Source organism: Hyperolius riggenbachi, chromosome 9 (genome assembly GCF_040937935.1).
Source record: "Hyperolius riggenbachi isolate aHypRig1 chromosome 9, aHypRig1.pri, whole genome shotgun sequence".
Lineage (NCBI taxonomy): Eukaryota > Metazoa > Chordata > Amphibia > Anura > Hyperoliidae > Hyperolius > Hyperolius riggenbachi.
The window spans coordinates 282,774,377-282,795,014 of record NC_090654.1 but is presented as its reverse complement, the minus strand read 5'-3'; the positions used below and the strand labels follow the sequence as shown (position 1 = coordinate 282,795,014).

General features: G+C 44.6%; 1 protein-coding gene across 5 annotated transcripts in view; it reads right to left on the bottom strand.

The window, feature by feature from the left end:
• Positions 1-20,638, bottom strand: part of WDR25 (WD repeat domain 25) — a 165,425-nt gene that overhangs the window by 16,558 nt on the left and 128,229 nt on the right. For all 5 annotated transcript variants that reach the window (XM_068254701.1, XM_068254699.1, XM_068254698.1 and 2 more), the window contains exons 5-6: positions 19,236-19,406; positions 7,699-7,839 (exon numbers count right to left, since the gene is read on the bottom strand). In XM_068254701.1, coding sequence (XP_068110802.1) covers positions 7,699-7,839; positions 19,236-19,406 — 312 coding nt within the window. The remainder of the gene's footprint in view (positions 1-7,698; positions 7,840-19,235; positions 19,407-20,638) is intronic.

Here is a 20,638-nt window from a genome sequence, read left to right as displayed (position 1 = left end):
TTTTTTGCGCTGGAATGAATCACTGGAATTACTCTACACATTTCCATGAGTTCTAGACATGACCATCACTTTTCCTCCCAGTTTTCCAACTGAACTTTCATTAAAAAAAATAAAAAATTAACCTTTCCCAAGTTTTTTATTATTACGATTTGTTCAATGTAATGTTTTTTTCATTGTCTAAATAAGGAAGTAGCTGCTGAGGAAGTGGCTGGATAGTGTAATGGTTTCAAATCTCAGCTCTGCCTGTTCAGTAAGCCAGCACCTATTCAGTAGGAGACCTTGGGCAAGACTCCCTAACACTGCTACTGGCCTATAGAGCGTCCCCTAGTGGCTGCAGTTCTGGCGATTTGAGTCCGCCAGGAGAAAAGCGCGATATAAATGTTCTGTGTCTTGTCTTGTGTTATTTGTATGAGTGAGTTTTTCATTGTCTGACTCGGCGGCACATCACAGCAATTGTCCCCGACATCCGACAGATTCCCGTAAATTAAACATATTCTCTGTTTCAAAGCATGAAACCTAATATTAGCTCGCCCCGCTCCGTGCGACGCCAGCCGCGGCTCCGGTGATACCGCCACAGGTAACACTGTTTAGAGGAACTCGCGACGCAGACAAAGGGAGGAAGGATGAATAATGGATAAGGCGGCTGTGAATCTCGGGGCTGCCAGGTACAAAGGGCGGCATCTAACCGGGATCTCCGTCTCTATCCCTCGGCAGGCGTCTGATCTCCTGCGCTCGGTGAACCTGCATCGGCAGCTTAAAAGGCTCCGCTCCAAACACAAACGTCTCTGTAGTCACTAGAGACGCTTGGATTTCTGAGCATAACTTAAAGGGAACCTGAACCGAGTAAAATTATTAAAAATAAACACGTGAGGTACCTGAAAATGAATATTACATACTTACCTCGCCATCAGTTCCTCTCAGAAGCTCACCATTTCCTTCTAACAATGATTCCTTCCTGTTCTGACAAGATTTGGTCAGAACTGAAATATATCAGTGGCTGCCAGTTATAGATCAGTCGCTGTCAGTTATAACTGAAAGGACAACTGATGTGCAAGGTCCATGTTTTACTATAGCTCGAATGTGCAACGTTACAGTGTGCTGACCAGGAAGCTGTTATGGCCATTTTCAAAATGGAGAATACAATGGAACACAGTGGACAAACAGGACGCAGGAGAGGAGAAAGAGATTGATGAGTAGACTACACGGCAGGTAAGTATGACGTATGTATGTTTATTTTCACTTTTAATTTTCAGTTCAGGTTTGCTTTAAAGGGAACCTGTACTGAGTAAAATTATTTAAAATAAACACATGACGTAGCTGCAAATGAACATTACATACTTACCTCACCGTCAGTTCCTCTCAGAAGCTCACCATTTTCTTCTTACAGCGATCCCTTCCAGTTCTGACAAAATTTTGTCAGAACTGAAATATACCAGTTGCTGTCAGTTATATATCAACTGCTGTCAGTTACAACTGAATGTGCAAGGTAATGTCCATGTTTCCCTATGGCTCAAGTGGGCAATATTACAGTTTAACAGTGAGCTGACCAGGAAGCTGTTATGGGGTCATGGCCATTTTTAAAATGGAGGACGGAGAATTCCATTGATCACAGCTGACATAAAGGACACAGGACAGGAGAAAAAGATTGAGGAGTAGACTACCTGTGTATGGTTATTTTGACTTTTTATTTTCAGTTCAGGTTCTCTTTAAGGTTCCCTTTAACAGAATTCAGGTGCGATTTCCTTGACCTTTGCACATCTAGTGTATTTCAATGGCATCGCATTGACATTGCATTTTCGTGTTTTCACATTCGATTTTTCGAAATTTAAAAAAAAAAAAACTGCCTGCATTTTTTGTGTACAATGTGCGAATACCATGAAATGAACGTCAAAAGGAAGTCATAAAATTTCCGATTTGAAGAACAAAAAATATATGCACTAAAAAAGGAGGGGGCAGGGGGGTGGGTGTTGGGCTGGGTGTCACAATTATTTATAACTTCTTAAAGCAACAGTCGAGCTCCTTCCACGACATCAGCCTGTTCCACTCTACCCCCACCAAGCCCCCCTTTACAGCTTCCCGAGACTGGATTCTCAGTTACACAAGGCAGGGAATTCTGGGTAAGTGATAATATTAAATGTGTCAATCAAACATGCCTGGATGGTGTGTTTAAAGACTTTGTGCAATTGCTTGAAAAATATCATCTGTCACGATATTACTTATTTGATTATTTTTAATTAAGGCACGCCGCTAGCGAACGGTCGGGCTTATGTCAAGTCTGGGGGCTGCGAGGGGATTATTAGAGGCGGGTAAACCCAAACAAATCTCAAGGTATCATCACTCTCTATTAAAACAGAAATTACAAAAGAAAGGAATAATAAACCGAGAGATATGACAGGAGAACGTGACATGCTAGGTTCTGAAGGAACCTGACATACTGAATAAAATTGCTTATTTTTTTTTTACAATACTCATTAATCGATTACAGTATTTAGCCAGTGTTTGCTCATTGTAAAATCTTTCCTCTACCTGATTTACATTCTGAAATGTATCACTGGTGCTGATTTTTAGTTCTGCTAGATGATCTGTACAGAAAGGGCTTCATTCACAAAGCGGTGCTAACTGTTAGCACGCCTGTGAAAACCCCCTTAGCACGTCTAAACGAGCTTTTTGCGCGCAAAACTTTACGCGCGCACTGCACAGAGCACAGGGCGCTCCACGTGAAGTGCCCATTAAAGCCTATGGAACTCAGCGCGCGCATAGGACTTTGCGCGCGGTACTTAGCGCGCGATCTGATTGAGAAAACCGGTGCTAACCTACTTAGCACCCTGGTTAGCGCGCCTAAAGACTTTAGACGTGCTAAGTAGGTTAGCACCGCATAGTGAATCAAGCCCAATGTTTGTTTCTGAGAGTTCTATGCAGGGAGATATTGCTTGCTTGGCAGTTGAAAAAAAGCTGTTATTTCCCATAATGCAACGAGGTTCACAGACAGCAAACTGTCAGGGCCATGGTCCTGACATCACACTGTGGGAGGGGTTTCACCACAATATCAGCCATACAGCGCCCCCTGATGATCTATTGGAGAAAAGGAGCAGATTTCTCCTGGGAAAGGAGGTATCAGCTACTGATTGGGGTGAAGTTCAATCCTTGGTTACAGTTGCTCTTTAAAATGAAAAACATATATGGAAACTGATCCAGTCTTAAAGGATACCCGAAGTGACATGTGAGGACTGAGTCAGCCACTTACATACCTGATATTTAACTCTTTCAGGCAGAGAAAGGAAAAAAAAGGAACGCAGCCTAGTTATTTGTGTGCTAGGCACTGTACATACACATGTCTATCTCATCATGTCGCATGTCACTTCGGGTATCCTTTAATGACCTCAACAAATTGAAGGGAGACAATAGCAACAGCCCATAGTAAAGTGTGATAGATAGATAGATAGATAGATAGAGTGGTCGTATAATTATCATCTATCTATCTATCTCTCTATGGGCCTAATGCATGAACCGCTGGTAATATTGCCACGCATGGTACTAGCGCAAGCATGACCGGCGGTACATGGGTAGTACAAGGGTTGCTATGGTAACACACGAGTAGAGTGAGGAGTAGAGAGGTCTCCAAGAAGATAGAGAAACATTGAAAACACTTTAAAGGGGTTCTGTGGGGGTTCCTGAGGAGAAAAACTGCCACTTACCTGGGGCTTCTATCAACCCCATGCAGCGGTAATGTCCCACGACGTCCTGCTCCCATCTGCCGTTCCCCGCAGCCGGCACCGGGCTATTATTCGGCTGTCACACAGACGAATAATGTGCGTTGCCATGCCTCCGCTCGCGTCATCTGAGGCTTACTGCGCAGGCGCAGTACAACGGAGCCTTGTACTGCGCTTGCGCAGTAAGCTTCCGATGACGCAGGCGGAAGCAAGCGGGTGCGCGGCCACTGTAGCGCAGCCGCAGTTCGATCCCATGCCGCTTAGACCGGGGCCGGCGGCGGAGAACAGCAGATGGGAGGAGGGCGGCGTGGGACATTACCGCTGCACGGGGCTGATAGAAGCCCAAGGTAAGGGTCTGTTTTTCTCCTCAGAAACCCCTAACAGAACCCCTTTAAAGCGGGATTATTGGCCACAAAATCAAATTCCATTTACCCACTGCTCTGTGTTTATTATGTACTCTACATCCTCACCCTGCATTGCATGCATCCCAATATAATCAGAAATGTGCTTGCTGTAATTAATCTTATTTCAGTCAGCCTGGCTCTATTCTGGTAGATAGCCGGGGAGAGGAAAGCGTGTTATCTCCCCTCCCTCATTCCTGCTCCTCACTGATTGGCTGAGGGCAGTTCAGTGCGACACGAGGTTGAGAAGAGAAATACACCTCCCCCTCTGCAGAAGCTTCTGAAATACTATCTATGCAGTGCTCACATGTGTTTACAAAGCAAGCTAGATATGACAGTGCATTTTGTAGGAGGAATAAAAAGAGTAAGGGGGAAATGACACCAGGATTGGCTTCAGTCAGAAGCAGTAAAGATGGAAAATGCCTGGAACAGAATTCTCTTTATTTACTGTATAAAATTCACTGAAATCAAAACATGGGACAGTACAATGCATATGTTGTAGAACAAGTGTTTATCTAGTTATATATGTGCTTTTATTCCTGCGATAGTATGGCTGTGACTGCTGCTTTAAAATGTGGTGGGAAGGGGTCACTTAGCTTCCAAAAAGGTCACATATCAATAAGTACGACTAACATACTTTATACCAGCACTGCCGGGCAACACAAGTGTTTCTCGACTCCTCGGGTCAATTTTGTGTATGTTCATTTCACTTGTTTGTAGACGGCATTTTTCTGAAAGGTACCGTACCACATTTTTTTTTTATAAAACTGTTTTATAAAACCGTTTTTTTTATAAAACTTGGGTGCCCCCATAACACCCTCCAATGTACATAAAAATTGAACTGATTGAGGGATAAATGGCTCTGTTTGGATGGTACCGGCAGATTTACTACGCTCCTGGTAATCTCATTAGAATGGGCTTGAGAAGCAGTAATTTATGTAGAAGATGTCCTAATTCTGGGGGAGAATTCCTTCATTACAGGCATATCTGGCAGCATGTTAGCACGGTCATGCCTCTGATATTGATTATACCTACAATGGGTTTCTTTAAAGGGGACATGAAGTGACAGGCATATGGTGGCTGCCATATTTATTTCAGTTGTCTGGGGTCCTGCAGATCTCTGTGGCTGTTGAAGTGTCGAATGCTGGGTACACACGTTGAGATTTCCAGCTCGATTCGCGGGATCGAATGGATCAATTTGATTATTTCAAACATACTCGATTGGATTTCGATCTTTTTTTTATGTTAAGTATGCAAAATAGACGACAGGACCGATCATAATCCGATTGAGCATGTTTGAAATAATCGAATCGATCCGCGAATCGAGCGGAAAATATCAACGTGTGTACCCAGCATAAATCACACACCTAAAAGCAAACCTTGTTTAGGACAAAAAAAAGTAGATTTTTACTTACCCAGGGCTTCTTCCAGCTCCCCATAGTCTGTCAGATCCTTTCGGGGTCCCCTGGACCCCCTACAGTGTGCCGCTGCTCCTTAACCACTTTATCCACCACTACAGAATATCTACGTCCTCTGTGACTTCATCTAAGCCACGAGTCAGTAGATATAAGTCTTGTAACAGAAACAGTGCTGTGCAGGATTGGCCTTGCTCCTGTGCACATTTCTGGCACTATCTGATGCAGCACTAATTGGTGAATGGGAATATATGTTTCCTGAGCTAATGAGATTGATTTGTACCATTAAAAATACTTTTATTTTCTCAGTTCATAGTGAAAAATATACTCTGTAGCATAATTTCAGAATCAAATATCTTCACCATATATTGTGACAGGAACATAATCTAAGTTTTGTGATAAGCGGTAAGAATAGCCAAACAAAATGTGTGTTTTTTATCTACAGTAGCACTTTTTATTTTTAAACTGGAATTGGTAAAACTGAGAAATAATGTGTTTTTTTTTTCTATTTTTTTCCCATTAAAATTCATAGAAAACAACATCGTTCGAGGGAAAAAATGACATACAATGAAAGCCTAGTTTGTCTTTAAAAAAACAATATATATTTCATTTCTGTGTCATAAGTAGGGATAAAGCTATTGCTGATTAAATAAGGACATCGCTAAACTGTCAAAACTGCTCTGGTCCATAAGTGGGAAACATGGTCTGGATGCAGAGTGGTTAAAGTTGAACATTAACGGTACAATTTTTCCTTCAGATTTGATCATTCAACACGATTTGAACGATCTCTAAACTAATCGGAAGGCAATTATCGATTGATCCCTTTAACGGAATGATTTAAGAAGGTTGTACATTCCATTTGGATCATAAAATCCAACTTTTGGATCAATATTTTTTGCCTTCTCCAATCGACCAAAATCGTTTCACATTGATTTGCGCCACTATACAATTTGACCATAAAAATTGCGCCGAAAGGTCAAATCTGAAGGAAAATTTGTACCATTAACCACTTAAGGACCGGGCTTGTTTGCGCTGATTTGTGCAGCGTGGGCTCTCCAGCCCACAGCACAGATCAGCAGGCAGCCAGGGCGACCAGACTTCCCACCTTTTTTCCCCACTAGGGGGATGTCCTGCTGGGAGGGGTCCGATCGCCGCCGGCTATTTTCGTTCAGCGGGGGGGCTCCTCAAAGGCTCCCTCCGCAGCGATTTTCTTTCTTCTTCCCCTTCCCTCCCTCCTATGGGTGGCACAGGACCGCGATCCGTCCTGTGCCGCCTCTAATAGGCTTCAGCCTATCAGATGCCGGCAATCCCCGGCCAATCAGAGGCCGGGGATCGCCGAACTCCTTTACGGCGCTGCTACGCAACAGCGCCGTATGATGTAAACAGTGGGGATTTCTTCCTCGGGTGTTTACATTTAGCCTGCCAGCCACGATCGGAGGCTCGCAGGCTGTTCACGGAGACACCCTCCTTGAACTGACATGGAACGGCCGCTCGTTGGAAACACCACTGCGACCTGCATCCGCCTATTGGCTGACGTTGGTCGTTAAGTGGTTAAGGGGCACCTTTAGAGTGATCTGCGACTGGGGCTCTAGTCCCAGCTTGTACGCATGTGCAGTCCCGTCCTCAAACTTTCTGCGCATGCGCGGTACAGTTCTGTGTGGTAATAGGAGCGCAATTGAGGAGGCTCGCGGATGGGACCGGGCATGTGCAGTAGCTGTGACTAGAGCCTCAGTCGCAGATCTTTCTGAGGGAGCAGCAGCACCATGGAGAGCAGCCAGAGGACACTGAGACACCTGACAGACTACGGTGGGCTGGAGGAAGCCCCAGGTGAGTAAAAATCTACCTTTTTCTTGTCCCATTTCAGGTGTGCTTAAAACAAACATGCAGCTAATCCAGTCAGACTTCAGTCAGAGCACCTGATCTGCCGCATGCTTGTTCAGGGTCTACGGATAAAAGTATTAAAGGCAGATTATCAGTTAGACGGCCAGGCAGTGTGCATTGTTTAAAAGGAAATAAATATGGCAGCCAGCTCATACCTCTCACTACAGGTTCCCTCTGAGGCTGATCCTCCAGTTACAATAGTTCCTCAAAGTCACCGAGATCCGGGAGGCAGAGCAAACAGAGATTGCACCGATCTATTCATGTATAGGAAGTCATAACGAGACGATTTACCTTGTGCCCCTCATATCTCTTCCTCTTGTTCATTTTGTACGGCCGCTGTGCAGAAAACAAGGCGATGTAGTCTCCATTCGTCTGCGCTACGAACGCGCTCTCCGTCGGGTGCAGGGCGAGGCTTGGACAGGTGTATCGCTCCTGGAAGACAAGCATTTTGTTTTTCTTTTTGTAACATTATTATTTTTACCATTTTTCAGCATTAAGGAATGTATTTATTGAAGTATTTATTTCAGCATTCAGCTATTTGGCAGGATCCTCCCTCCCTGGGTAACATTGGTTAATGTCCTAATGACCCCCCCTCCCCCCTATCTATTGTACAGCGCTGTGTAACAAGTCAGTACTTTGTAAATAAAGTTAATAACAAATAAAGCGCTTGATTCAAAAATTTAAGGAGAGCTAAATCATTAGTTAAGCCATTTATCCACTTAAGGACCACAGGCTTTACCCCCCCCCCCCCCCCCCACCCAGTGACCAGGCTATTTTTCACAAATTAGGCCACTGCAGCTTTAAGCGCTCGCTGCAGGGCCGCCCAACTCAGCACACAAGTGACCCCGCCCTTCTGCCCAACAACAGAGCTTTCGGTTGGTGGGGTCTGATCCCCGGTGGCATGTTTATTTATGATTGTTTTTTTTAATAAATTTTACCTTTTTTTAATATTTATTTTCCAGCCCGTCCTCCCTCCCCCCGCCCGCCAATCACCGTGATCAGCCTATGACAGCCGATCACTCCTGTGGGTCACAGGGGGAAAGCCGTGTAACACGGCTGTCCCGAGTACAGCGCTGCCGTAGATCGCAGCGCTGTACGAAGTAAATAGACGGTGATCGCCACTAGGAAACTGATGACGGAGCGGAGCAAAACACGCCCCCCCCAGGACTGCACGCCGATCAGCGTTAGGCGGTCCTAGGGCTGCCGCCGCGTTCAAGCTGATTGGCGTTGAGCAGACGTTAAAAGGTTAAGGAGAGATAAATTAAGGCCCTGTTCAGACTGTCAGCGTTTGTAGAACGCGTATAAATTCAAAGAAATGCAAGTTGAAAACCGCATGCGGTTTTCTTGCGTTCGAATGTGTTTTCTATTGCGTTTTGCACACACACGTGACCCGGGTAACAGAAAAGTATTATGGGAACCGCAGAGGAAAACGTACGCTAAAAACGCAATAGTACGCGTTTTTGATACGCATCTATAGACTTTCATCGCGTCGGTTTCTGTGCGTGATGCACAGAACTGCGTGCAGCAATGCGGATGAGAAACGTATGCGTCTCATACCCATACATGTGAACGAGGCCATTCGAAAACATTAGTAGCCGTTCTATTGCGTAAAATCTTTCTGTATGTGTTCTGTAAAAACGGCTAGGAACGCACATAGTCTGAACGGGGCCTAAAAACTCCAGGTTCCAGGCTCAAATCTCTGCCTGGGCGCTATCTGCATAGAGTTTGTATGTTCCTCCTCTGTACACATGGGTTTCCTCCAGGCACTCCAGTAATAATATGGTAGGACATTAGAATATAGGTGCCCATAAATGGCACAATTTTTTCATTAAATGCGATCTTTCGATGCGATTTGAATGATCGTAAGTAAATTGAAGGCAATTATCGAATGTTCATATTTACTGAACGATTCTTTCTTCAAATTTGATCATAAAATTCAACTTTCGGATCGATTTTATCTCATCTAGCAATCGACCAAAAAATCGTTCACTATAGCTTGCCTTCATAAACTGTGAATTTTCGATACAATTTGATTGCAAAAATCGTTTCGATAGATCGCATTTGGTGAAAAAATTGTACTGCTAATGGACACCTTATGACTACGGTATGTACTCCACCGGGCAGCCCGGTGGTGTAGTGGTTAGCGCTCTCGTCTTGCAGCACTGGGTCCCCGGTTCGTATCCCAGCCAGGGCACTATCTGCACAGTTTGTATGTTCTCCCCATGTCAGTTTGGGTTTCCTCTGGGATGTGGGGTTTATACAATACAATACAATAACATTTCTATAGCGCTTTTCTCCCATAGGACTCAAAGCGCTTAGGCTCTCTCAGATTCAGTAATTAGTAGGATGAAGTATTCACACAACAAAAGTTATATTTCTGCAAATGCCAAACTGAACAGGTGGGTTTTCAGTCTGGATTTAAACACGTCCAGGGATGGAGCTGTCCTGATCTGTTGAGGTAAGGAGTTCCAAAACGTAGGGGCAGCATGACAGAAGGCTCTGGGACCAAACGTTTCCAGGTGGACTCTGGGTATGACTAGATTATTAGAACCTGTTGATCTGAGAATGCGGGGATTGCTACGTAGCTGCAACATATCCTTCATGTATCCAGGGCCTAGATTATTCAGGGATTTAAATGTCAGTAGGCCGATCTTGAATAGGACCCTCCATTCTATAGGTAGCCAGTGAAGGGAGTGCAGGACTGGCGTTATGTGGCAGTGACGGGGTTGGTTGGTTAGCAGTCTGGCAGCAGTATTCTGTATCAGCTTTTTTGGAAGACCAGTGTAGAGAGCATTGCAGTAGTCCAGTCGGGATGTGATGAAGGCGTGGACTAAGGTTGGCAGATCTTCTGGGGGGATGAGGTGCTTGATTTTTGCAATGTTCTTCAGGTGAAAATAGGATGATTTAACCACAGCAGAGATTTGAGTTCTGAAGTTTAAATCCCAATCAATTAGAACTCCCAGGCCATGATCAGAGCTGCGTAGATCCGTGCCTCCTATTCCCAGTGGTGAAGACTGCAAGTTAAGTTGTTTTGTTATCATGCTCTGCCCTCCTATCAGAAGGACTTCAGTTTTGTCTGCATTTAGTTTCAGCCAGTTGTCATTCATCCATTGCTGTAGTTCACGTAAGCAGGCGTTTATAGTTAGAGTTGGGTCTGTCACACCAGGCTTGAAGGAAAGATATAGTTGGGTGTCGTCTGCATAGCAGTGGTATGTCCTCCCACAAACCCAAAAACATACAGATAAGTTAATTGGCTTCCCCCTAAAATTGGCCCTAGACTACGATACATACACTACACAATACATACATAGACATATGACTGTGATGGGGACTAGATTGTGAGCTCCTCCGAGGGACAGTCAGTGACATGACTATGTACAGCGCTGCGTAATATGTCAGCACTATATAAATACTTAAATAAATTATAAATAAATATAAAGTGCTGCAGAAGATGTCAGTGCTATATAAATACATAATAATAATATGTTAGGACATTAGACTATGACTATGGTAGGATTAGATTGTGAGCACCTCTGAGGACAGTCAGTGACATGACTATGTACTCTGTAATGTGCTGCAGAAGATGTCAGTGCTATATACATAATAATAATAATAATAATATGGTAGGAGATTAGACTATGATAGTGATCTGCACACTTGACTCTCCAGCTGTTAAGGAACTACAAGTCCCACAATGCATTGCAGGAGTCTGACAGCCACAGTCATGACTCATAAAGGCAAATGCATTGTGGGACTTGTAGTTCCTTAACAGCTGGAGAGCCAAGTTTGAAGATCACTGGACTATGACTATGGTAGGATTAGAGTGTGAGCTCCTCTGAGGACAGTCAGCGACATGCCTATGTACTCTGTAATGTGCTGCAGAAGATGTCAGTGCTATATAAATACATAATAATTGTATGGTAGGACATTAGACTTTGACTATGGTAGGGATTAGATTGTGAGCTCCTCTGAGGACAGTCAGTGACATGACTATGTACTCTGTAATGTGCTGCAGAAGATGTCAGTGCTATATAAACACATAATAATATGGTAGGACATTAGCCTATGTCTATGGTAGGATTAGAGTGTGAGCTCCTCTGAGGACAGTCAGTGACATGATTATGTACTCTGTAATGTGCTGCAGAAGATGTCAGTGTTATATAAATACATAATAATAATATGGTAGGACATTAGACAATAACTATGGTAAGGATAAGATTGTGAGCTCCTCTGAGGACAGTCAGTGACATGACTATGTACTCTGTAAAGTGCTGCAGAAGATGTCAGTGTTATATAAATACATAATAATAATATGGTAGGACATTAGACAATAACTATGGTAAGGATAAGATTGTGAGCTCCTCTGAGGACAGTCAGTGACATGACTATGTACTCTGTAAAGTGCTGCAGAAGATGTCAGTGTTATATAAATACATAATAATAATATGGTAGGACATTAGACAATAACTATGGTAAGGATAAGATTGTGAGCCCCTCTGAGGACAGTCAGTGACATGACTATGTACTCTGTAATGTGCTGCAGAAGATGTCAGTGCTATATAAATACATAATAATAATATGGTAGGACATTAGACAATAACTATGGTAAGGATAAGATTGTGAGCCCCTCTGAGCACTGTTAGTGACATGTCTATGTAGTCTGTAAAGTGCTGCAGAAGATGTTAGTGCTATATAAATACATAATAATAATATGGCAGGACATTAGACTATGACTATGGTGGGATTAGAGTGTGAAGGTGGCAGAGAAGGACCCAGAGAGGCTTCCACCTTCTGAGGTAAGCATCTTAATTTGGCCATCACAAACCTCACAGGTCTGCTTTAACCTCCCTGGCGTTCTGGACGAGCTAGGCTCGCCGGAGGTCCCCGCTGGGCCGATTTTAATAATTTTTTTTTAACCATCCTGGCGGTCTATTAAAAACCGCCAGGGGGCAGCGCAGCCGTTTTTTTTAAATCATGTACTGAGCCTAGGGCTCGCTACATGATAGCCGCTGTGCAGCGGCATCCCCCCACCCGCTTCGATCGCCTCCAGCGATCTGCGATCAGGAAATCCCATTCTTTGAACGGGATTTCCTGGAGGGCTTTCCCCCTCGCAATGGCGACAGGCGGGATGACGTCACCGACGTCGTGACGTCATTGGGAGTCCCGATCCACCCCTCAGCGCTGCCTGGCGCTGATAGGCCAGGCTGCGCAAGGGGTCTGAGGGGTCTGCTTGCTGTGTGTCCTACCTGATCGCCGTTGCTCGCCGCCTATCCGCCGCTACACAGGCCCCTTGCCCCCCCCTCCCCCCCGAGACCCCGTGCGCTGCCTGGCCAATCAGTGCCAGGCAGCGCTGAGGGGTGGATCGAGACTCCCTGTGACGTCACGACGTCGATGACGTCACGACGTTCATCGCCATGGCGACGGGGGAAGCCCTCAAGGAAATCCCGTTCAGAACGGGATTTCCGGACGGGTCTTTGCGCCGGCAGCGATCGGAGGGCAGCGAGGGACGCCGCAGGGAGGGGGGATAAAAAAAAAAAAAAAGTGCAAAAAACGTTCCCGCGGGAACGCCAGGCAGGTTAATTAAGTATAATAAATACAGAGTTTTAGAAAATTTTAAATCAGTTTATCCGTTAATCGTTTATGAAAAACAACTCCAAATAACTATTTCAGCTAATTAAATGGAATAGCAAACTTCTTGTTTAGAAATAATTACTGTGTGTTACTGTGTCAAGAGGTACTTGAGATAATGTTTACGTGCCAGGGGTTGCTTAGTAAACACAGGCTTTCAAAAGCTGTACATATTAAAGTGGACCTGAACTCTTGCACAGGACAGAAGGAAAACAGAGAGAAATCGACCCTGTGTGTATTTAGAAAGTTTAGCCTGTCTAATCCCTCCTCATCTGTGACTAATCACAACTGTAATTTGATCTCTCAGCTGTGTCAGCTGGCTGCCATGGCAGAGCAGCTAATTTGTAAACACAGAATGTTAACCCTGCGTCTGCTTCTGTGAAAGCAGAAAGTAGACACACTGCAGATTTATCACAGGATTTGTATCAGCTGTAATAAAGGAATGTTTTTCTTTAAAGGTTATTATGCTGCTGCTTATCTTTTAGAGCAGAGAGGAAGTTCTGAGTTCAGGTTCACTATAACTACTTTAGGACCAAGATGATTGAAATGTACGCCCTGTTTTGGTGGTTACCTGGCTGGCAGGGCGTAGATTTCAATCACTTCCGCCTCCGGCTTTCTCGTCGCTCCCGCCAACCTCGCCGCTGAATCCCCGCCGTAGCTCACTGGCTCTGCCTGTCTCTATGACGGCAGAGTCATGTGAGCGGGTCAGGAGCAGATTTCATTGGCTCCTGGCCCTGTCTATCAATGTAAGCAACTCCCATAGGCTTACATTGATAGGCAGAGTCAGGAACCAATCAAAGCGGCTCCTGACCGGCTAACATGACTCTGCCGTCTCTATGAGTCTATGTCAGGAGGATCCCGGCGTGCGGCGGTGACGGCGGGTATATGTGTCAAATTGGCAGGATTCCGTTGTTATTGTACCAGCGGTCTCTGGTCCTTAAAGTGAACCTCCGGACTAAAAATCGACTCAGCAGCACTGAAAAGGCCTGGTGTTTCTTTAACAGTTTCACAGCATCAGAACTTTGTTTCTCTTATCCAAGCCTCATTTTTAGCTGCACAGAAGAAAACTGCCCAGGCTTTTTTCCCCTAATGCTGTGCAAAGCATGATGGGATTTCTGATGTTGTTGTTCTCGTTCTGCTGTTTTGGTGCAATTTTTTTTTTTTTACATTTTGAATTTGACATTTGAAGCCTAGCGTGTGCAGCTGGGAGGGGTAATCAGGACACAGGACAGTTGGAACTGTGTCTCCTGCTCCTTGTCACCTCCTTTCAACCAAAAAGATGGCTGCCCCCATGACAAAGATGGCAGCCCCCATGAATCACAAACATTTGCCTGTTCTTTTAAAACAGGGTGGGTAAAAAAGTATATTACCTATCTATTCTAATTAACACAACTAATGTAACTTAATGACAGTATGTTTGTTTAGGCTGAAGTTCCCCTTTAAGGGGGAAGAGATCGCTGGTACTTAAAGGGAGACTGAAGTGAGTTAAAATTCATGTTTTTAACTTTTATTTATGTTAAGCACTATAGCTAATGCTAACACGCTGCATCTCTGTGGCAAAACAAGCGGTTTATACCCCCAAATCCCCTGGGCTAAATGCGGGGAGCACTTCCTGATCGAGGCAGAGCTTAGGGCTGTAGTTCTGCCTCTCCGCGCGTCAATCCCCGCCTCTCCCCGCCCCCCTCAAACATCCTTCATTGAGAGGGGCGGGGAGAGGCAGAGATCCACGTTGGATTGACGCTCATGGAGGCAGAGCTGCAGCTGAAAGCTCTGCCTCCCCGGGCAGCAAAATACACGATCAAGAAAGTCGTTGATTTTTGCCCTGTGATTTGGGGGGTATAAACCCCTAATTTTGCCCGCAGGAATGTGGTGTTTTATCACTAGCTATAGTGTTTAACATAAATGAGAGTTAAAAACACGGCTTTTAAGTCGCTTCAAAGTCTCTTGAAGTGGTTAATAAATGTTGAGAAACACTGCTGTACACCACAGTGACACGAGAGCCGGTCTGCCTTCCTTTCGCTGCTGAGCGAACGCGGTTAATGAAATCTTATGAATCGCGAGCGAGGAATAATCTTCACAACAGCGTCACGCTCGCCTCTCATACACGGGAATATTAATAGGCCCCACTACAAGCGCAGAGTTATTTTCCACATGACAGACTCTGCGGCCCCGCGCTTGTAATGGAGAGGGACGCGAGGGCTTAGCGTAGGCGAGACACGACCCTGCGCGAAGTGACAGCTTTCCCGCAACAAATCCTCTGTTTGTTTGCCGGCGAGGGAATGTACTCTGAAGCCCGCAACGTGGCAGCGATGACTTCCGCTGCGTTTGGCACACTCAAGCGTGGTAGTAAACAATGCAATGTTTACCAGCAGCGGGGCGCCAAGGACGCCTTTCCTTTCACACTGAGGTCTTGTTGGAGAAAAAATACACAATTCGCTTCGTGTCACCTGAATGTTGTATGAGGATGCAGCGAAATGCATTGCAGATCATTGCCCGCAATTCACAACCAGACAAGGACCAGACAAGGATGGGCAGCACGGTTAGCAATCTCGCCTGGCAGCGCTGGGTCCGCGGTTCAAATCCCAGCCGGGGCACTATCCCTTTGTATGTTCTCCCCGTGTCTGTGTGGGTTTCCTCCGGGTATTCCGGTTTCCTCTTACATCTCAAAAACATACATATTAGTTAATTGGCTTCCTCCTAAAATTGGCCCTAGACTACAATCCATACACTACATGATACATACATAGACATATGACTATGGTAGGGATTAGATTGTAAGCTCCTCTGAGGGACAGATAACCGACAAGACAATATACTCTGTACAGCGCTGCAGAAGATGTTGGTGCCATATAAATACTAAATAATAATAATGGTTTTGTAGCTACAAAGAGGAGTTACAGAATGGCATACTTTTATAGTCACATGTCGGCACATTAGCTAAGAGTTGAGCGCTTTTGTCTTGTAGCGCTGGATTCCCAGGTTTGCCCCTGTGAGGGACAGTTAGTGACAAGACTATATATACTCTGTTAACCTGCTGCAGAAGATATCAACAACAACAATACATTTGTAAAACACTTTTCTCCCATAGCACCCAAAGCGCATAAGCTTGTCTTAGATCAGTACATAGTGATGTGATCATACAGTGGTTTGCAAAAGTATTCGGCCCCCTTGAAGTTTTCCACATTTTGTCACATTACTGCCACAAACATGCATCAATTTTATTGGAATTCCATGTGAAAGACCAATACAAAGTGGTGTACATGTGAGAAGTGGATCGAAAATCATACATGATTCCAAACATTTTTTACAAATCAACAACTGCAAAGTGTGGTGTGCGTAATTATTCGGCCCCCTTTGGTCTGAGTGCAGTCAGTTGCCCATAGACATTGCCTGATGAGTGCTAATGACTAAATAGAGTGCACCTGTGTGTAATCTAATGTCAGTACAAATACAGCTGCTCTGTGATGGCCTCAGAGGTTGTCTAAGAGAATATTGGGAGCAACAACACCATGAGGTCCAAATAACACACCAGAGAAGTCAGGGATAAAGTTACTGAGAAATTTAAAGCAGGCTTAGACTACAAAAAGATTTCCAAAGCCTTGAACATCCCACGGAGCACTGTTCAAGCGATCATTCAGAAATGGAAGGAGTATGGCACAACAGTAAACCTACCAAGACAAGGCCATCCACCTAAACTTACAGGCCGAACAAGGAGAACGCTGATCAGAAATGCAGTCAAGAGGCCCATGGTGACTCTGGATGAGCTGCAGAGATCTACAGCTTAGGTGGGGGAATCCTGTTTATAGGACAACTATTAGTCGTGCACTGCACAAAGTTGGCCTTTATGGAAGAGTGGCAAGAAGAAAGCCATTGTTAACAGAAAAGCATAAGAAGTCCCATTTGCAGTTTGGCACAAGCCATGTGGGGGACACAGCAACCATGTGGAAGAAGGTGCTCTGGTCAGATGAGACCAAAATGGAACTTTTTGGCCAAAATACAAAACGCTATGTGTGGCGGAAAACTAACACTGCACATCACTCTGAACACACCATCCCTACTGTCAAATTTGGTGGTGGCAGCATCATGCTCGGGGGGTGCTTCTCTTTAGCAGGGACAGGGAAGCTGGTCAGAGTTGATGGGAAGATGGATGGAGCCAAATACAGGGCAATCTTGGAAGAAAACCTCTTGGAGTCTGCAAAAGACTTGAGACTGGGGAGGAGGTTCACCTTCCAGCAGGACAACGACCTTAAACATAAAGCCAGGGCAACAATGGAATGGTTTAAAACAAAACATATCCATGTGTTAGAATGGCCCAGTCAAAGTCCAGATCTAAGTCCAATCAAGAATCTGTGGCAAGACCTGAAAACTGCTGTTCACAAACGCTGTCCATCTAATCTGACTGAGCTGGAGCTGTTTTGCAAAGAAGAATGGGCAAGGATTTCACTCTCTAGATGTGCAAAGCTGGTAGAGACATACCCTAAAAGACTGGCAGCTGTAATTGCAGCAAAAGGTGGTTCTACAAAGTATTGACTCAGGGGGCCGAATAATTATGCACACCTCACTTTGCAGTTATTTTTTTTTTTAATGTTTGGAATCATGTATGATTTTTGTTCCACTTCTCACATGTACACCACTTTGTATTGGTCTTTCACATGGAATTCCAATAAAATTAATTCAGGTTTGTGGCAGTAATGTGACAAAATGTGGAAAACTTCAAGGGGGCCAAATACTTTTGCAAACCACTGTAAATGTCAGACTAAACAGGTGACTTTTCAGTTTTGAATTAAACGTGTCCAGGGTTGGAGATGTCTTGATTAAGTTTGACAAGGGATTCCACAGGGTAGGGGCAGCATGACAGAAAGCTCTGCCACCAAAGGCTTTTACTTGAACTCTGGGGGTGGATCCTTTTGATCAGAGGTTGTGGGGGTGTGATGCAGTTGCAACAAATCCTTCAGGTATCCAAGGCGTAGGTCATGTAGGAATTGAAATGTTAGCATGCCAATTTTAAAAATGACAATGGCGGGGATGGCACGTTAACAGTCTTGCGGCAACATTCTGTACTGGCTGCAAGCGGTGTACATCTTCATTAGCAAGTCCTGCATGGAGGGCATTGCGGTAGTCCAGCCGCGATGTGATGAACTACGATTGGAAGATCCTCCGAAGGAATGAGGTGCTTAATTTTTGCAATACTCCTTAGGTGAGAGAAGGAATATTTCACAACAGCTGAAATCAGCACTATAAAAAATACTAAAATAACAATAAATAAAAAAGGACCTTGGCTTATAACTCACAGAAAGCCAGCAAATGTACTCAAAACCTAACCCCCCCCCCCCCCTCCCAAAGATTGTTGGTTTTACTGATCCACAGATACACGTGAACAAGGCCCCCAGCTGGCGGCAAGCCAATATCACTGAAGTGGGATTACACATCAAAGCTAAAATTTCAGCAACTACTCTTCGTTACATAAAAGAACATTTGAAAGCAATCCCAAGTATTCCCTCTGTGTAAAAACCTTTATTTTCACCGCAGACAGCAGTAGAAGCTTGCTTATCTCTGGTGTGGCTCTGGCTCATAGACACTCCAGCAGGAGGCACGGTTATGGACCTGAGGAAGCGGCTCTTGCTGTGAAACGTGTTGTCAAGTGCAAAAATTAAAAACAATTTGAATTTTGTCCTGATCTCTACACTTCCTATTTCCTGATCAAGGCTTTCAAAAAGAAGTTACCTGCTAGGTTTTTTTATAGCGGATATTGCTTTATACATCTATATATATTTCATTCAACATCGGAGGCCTCCAGCTACATATACAGCAGAGCTTCTTTATTGATTGTATTGTTTGAAAAAAACAAAACAATCCATTATACACTGTTCATTTTTTGTAAAAATGTATCCGAATTTTTAAAGATGGGACGAGTCCCAAATTTGCTTGAATCCAACAAGTTTCTCGATTTTCTTGAATCTCGAATCTAACGAATCCTGCACACTGTGTGATCCGCATAAGAATAGTACCTAGACTTAGAATATAGTATTCTTACACGGATCACGCAATTCTTATGTACAGGATTCTTTAGATTCAGGAAAAATCAACAATCTTTTTGGACCCAGATTCGGGGAAAATTGGGATTCGTACCACTGCTAAATATTTTCCAAAACTCCCCCCCCCCCCCCCCCCCCAAAAAAAAATAAAAAAAACAAGCTTACATGGAAAATCTGATTAGATATTTTGGCGGCCGTGCCAAAATCCCAGGCGATGATGGTGCGGTCCGCAGAATCTCGGCTCACCGAATCTGTCGTGCTGAGGAATTCTTTTCCATCACGGAGGAAGAGGACGTCAAAGTGCTGCTGGACAGAAGCTCTGTATACATGAATCACCTGCAAGAGAAGATTGGACAATCACTGCGCTGTGCAGGTCTATCAAGCTGGCCACTAACGATAATTAATCTGATGTACGTCAGTGGTTCCAAACGATCATTCATACGAATAATCGTTCCTAAACAATCGTTTACCAAATTTTATCATTAGTGGCCACCTTTACTGTATACACCAGTGCGATAAAACATAACCATAATCATATATTTCATCTACAAATAATAATGAATTACATTAATGTCAGACAGGAAACCACAGTAAAACAAGCCACTGTTCTGGTGACAACTATACAGTATCCTGGTGTCAGACGGTACAGGAACAGGAAGTGATGTCAGGTGGGACAGGAACAGGAAGTGAAAGGAAATGTACCATACAGGATCACAAAACCTTATGTTGAGTCTAATCCTTCCTCATCCAGTGTCCCAACTTCGTTGTCAATTGCGCGTTTGGGGGTGATTCAGTGGCAGGGGGAGGGAGCAGTTAAAAACTCACCTTCCAGGATCCACACACTGCATCTATCTTCTTCCTCCTCAGTGGCCGGCGTGGTGATCACATGCGCTTATGTCAACACAGGGGGCGCTGTTACCAACACGAGGGAGGCCTAGGGGGAGGAAGATAGACGCAGCATGTGGATCCCAGAAGGTGAGTTTTCATCTGCCTCTTTTACCCGTCGCTGAGGGGTGGTGGGAAGACAATACTTTGTGTAGGGGTGGGAAAGGGAGGAGGGATCTGGCTACCTACACTGGGGGGGGGGCTACTATTTTTTACACTCGCCCTGGCAGCAAATTCCCCCAGGAACTGCCATGCTCAGACTTTGAAATGAATCCATAACATTAGTATAACCACCAAGCACAACTTTACTTTTAGGGAATAAAGATGAAAGACAGCCTATTTTTATGCACTTCTGTCATCACAGGGGGCGCAGTTGCCAACACGAGAAAGGCCACGGAGGAGGAAGATAGATGCAGCATGTGGATCCCGGAAGGTGAGTTTTCATCTGCTCCCTGTACCCGTCGCTGAGGGGTGGTGGGAAGACAATACCATACCTCCCAACTTTTTGAGATGAGAAAGGGGGACACTTAAGCCACGCCCCTGCCACACCCCTGATAACGCCCCGGACACACCCTTAGTCACACATACCATAAAGATTTCATAAGAAACATATGCTGTTTTATAATTCACACCACACTGGTCCTTTCTGTCCTGGTTCATTTTCCTTCATAGTAACATTTTAC